This window comes from Galeopterus variegatus, unplaced genomic scaffold (assembly GCF_000696425.1).
Source record: "Galeopterus variegatus unplaced genomic scaffold, G_variegatus-3.0.2 Scaffold1751, whole genome shotgun sequence".
Lineage (NCBI taxonomy): Eukaryota > Metazoa > Chordata > Mammalia > Dermoptera > Cynocephalidae > Galeopterus > Galeopterus variegatus.
This window is the reverse complement of record NW_007727862.1, coordinates 127,516-129,751: the sequence shown is the minus strand read 5'-3', so window position 1 is coordinate 129,751 and position 2,236 is coordinate 127,516. Positions and strand designations below refer to the sequence as shown.

The following is a 2,236-nucleotide window of genomic DNA, read 5'->3' as shown; positions in this document are numbered from 1 at the left end:
TATAAGCAGCACCACACTCTAACCAAGTGAGCTAAGTGGCCTGCCCCTGATTTTTTTTTTTCTTTTTTTTAATTTAAAAATATATCCTAGGCAGAGTTACAAGTCAATAAATGCAGTCTTCCAGCATCATTTTGATGATTGCATTGGGTTCCATTGTACATTGGTTATTTAAGATGTTTACAATTTTATGTTATTCACATTTTTCATTATGATTAACGTTGAGCTAACCTGGTATATGCACCTTGTTCAGCTATTTCCTTAAGATAAATTCCTAAAGCAAGATTGGTGTCAAAGCATATGTACTTTCTAAGCTTTTTGACACATCTTTCCAGAATTGCCCTCCAGAAAGCAGAGTCCGTTTTCACTCCCACAGACGTCTGTTGGAGTATCTGCTTCTCCGTCCTCCTGCTGCCGTAGATTCCAGTCATCGGTTTCATGTCTGCCGGTCTGATTGGCATAAAGATGGTGTTTTATTGGTCTTATTTTCATTTCTTTGACTCTAGGTAAGGTCAAACGTCTTTCACATGATGATGGTGATAATAAATAGAATTTTGTTAATAACAGCAGCTACCATTTGTTGAACGCTTACTCTGTGCCAGGTACTTTTCTGAGCACGTTTCATATAGTACCTCATTTAATCCTCAAAACAGCTCTGTGAAGTAGATGCTATTATTGCCCGCATTTTATAGATGAGGAAGCTGAGGCACAGAAAAGTAAAATAATTTGTCCAAGTCACACAGCTAGGAAGCGGCGAGACCGGGATTTGACTCAGTCTGCCTCCGGAGCCTACGTTTTGTTACCACCACGTTACTGGCTGTTTGAGTTGTTTTCTGTGAAGTGCATGTTCATGTTCCTTGTTCATTTTTCTTTATGATGTGTAAGTGTTTTTTATACAGTAAATATATTTACCCTTAATTATATGTAGCAAATATTTTCCTCAGTGTGTAATATTGTTCTTTCAACATTTAAGTTTTATTTTGCTGAAGTGCAAAGATTTATAATTTCTACAGAAGCCCAATCTGTCAACCTTTTTCCTTTATAGATTGTCTTTTGTATCATGCCTCCTCATCCTAATATGGTGGTTATTATATTTTTAGTTGGGGAAATAAACTCAAATATATTTAGATTTATGCGGTATTTTGGATTATGCATATCACTGTTTCTTTTTGTTAGCATAGCTAATCTATATTTTAAAATCATATTTCTTGCAGCATTTCCTTGATTTTTGTCTTTTCCGCCAATCTATTAAATTCTCTGTAGACTGTAAAGCACAAAATGCGTGAAATGTTATGAAAAGGTAGCGCCTGCCATTTGAAGCCCTACAAGTAGCAGGTTAGGGTAACAGCAGTTTGTGAACCTTGCAGCATTTCACTGCCTTGGTCTGTTTAGCTGACAAGCTCTTCTTCCCGTTGTCCCTAGTAGTGTGGTCGTCCTTGACTGGTACAGGTCAGGTTGTGCCGGTTCCCGTCCTCACACGCCCAGGAAGCAAGACTTCATTCACCTAAGTCAGACTATCACNCCGGTTCCCGTCCTCACACGCCCAGGAAGCAAGACTTCATTCACCTAAGTCAGACTATCACATTCTTATTACCCACTTAACCGGATTTCCATAATCAGCCTTTTAACAAGGTAACAGTGGCTGACCAGATCTCAGTCAGCGCATGCCTCAGTCTACTACATGCCCCAGGGGGTTCTGTGCAACGTGTGCAACGTGAGGGACATGGCCTCCCTCAGCGTTCTTTCTATTTTATTTTATTATTTTATTTATTTTATTTTATTTTATTTTATTTTGTCAACCATCCTTGGCACAGACAACACTCACAGGGATGAGTGACTCAAATTACGCCCCAAATGCAGAAACCCCAGGGCATGAAAGACCATGCAGGAACTGAAAGAGTGACATCCCTTTCCTGAAAGAACAGATACACAGAGTTAGAGTAACCTGTGGATCCTGGGGTCAAATCAGATCCTCTCTGGTGCTTGGGTTTTTCTGTGTGATCCCTGATGAGTGTTTGTACACCTTCCTCTTGGAGGGAGGAGGTTTCTTCCCAAGGCAGCCCACTTCTTTTTGGGCAGTTCTAATTATAACATTCTTTCTTATATGACTGAAAATATGTCCTCTTATGACCTCTCTCTGCTGGTCCTAATTTTGTCCCCTCGGACACACAGAGCAAATCCTGTCCCGCTGCTGCATCTGTGACTTTAGACTTTTAAAGATATTTTTTCTGGGCCGGCC

The 2,236-nt window shown here is 40.0% G+C and overlaps 1 protein-coding gene across 1 annotated transcript in view; it reads left to right on the top strand.

Moving 5' to 3' along the window:
* The window catches only part of LOC103595352 (signal transducer and activator of transcription 5B-like), a 22,150-nt gene extending 20,652 nt beyond the window's left edge, over positions 1-1,498 (top strand). Inside the window, 1 exon segment of the mRNA XM_008578737.1 lies at positions 374-1,498. Within this exon segment, the coding sequence (XP_008576959.1) occupies positions 374-417 (44 nt within the window). The 3' untranslated portion in view covers positions 418-1,498.
* The last annotated feature ends 738 nt before the right edge of the window (positions 1,499-2,236 follow it).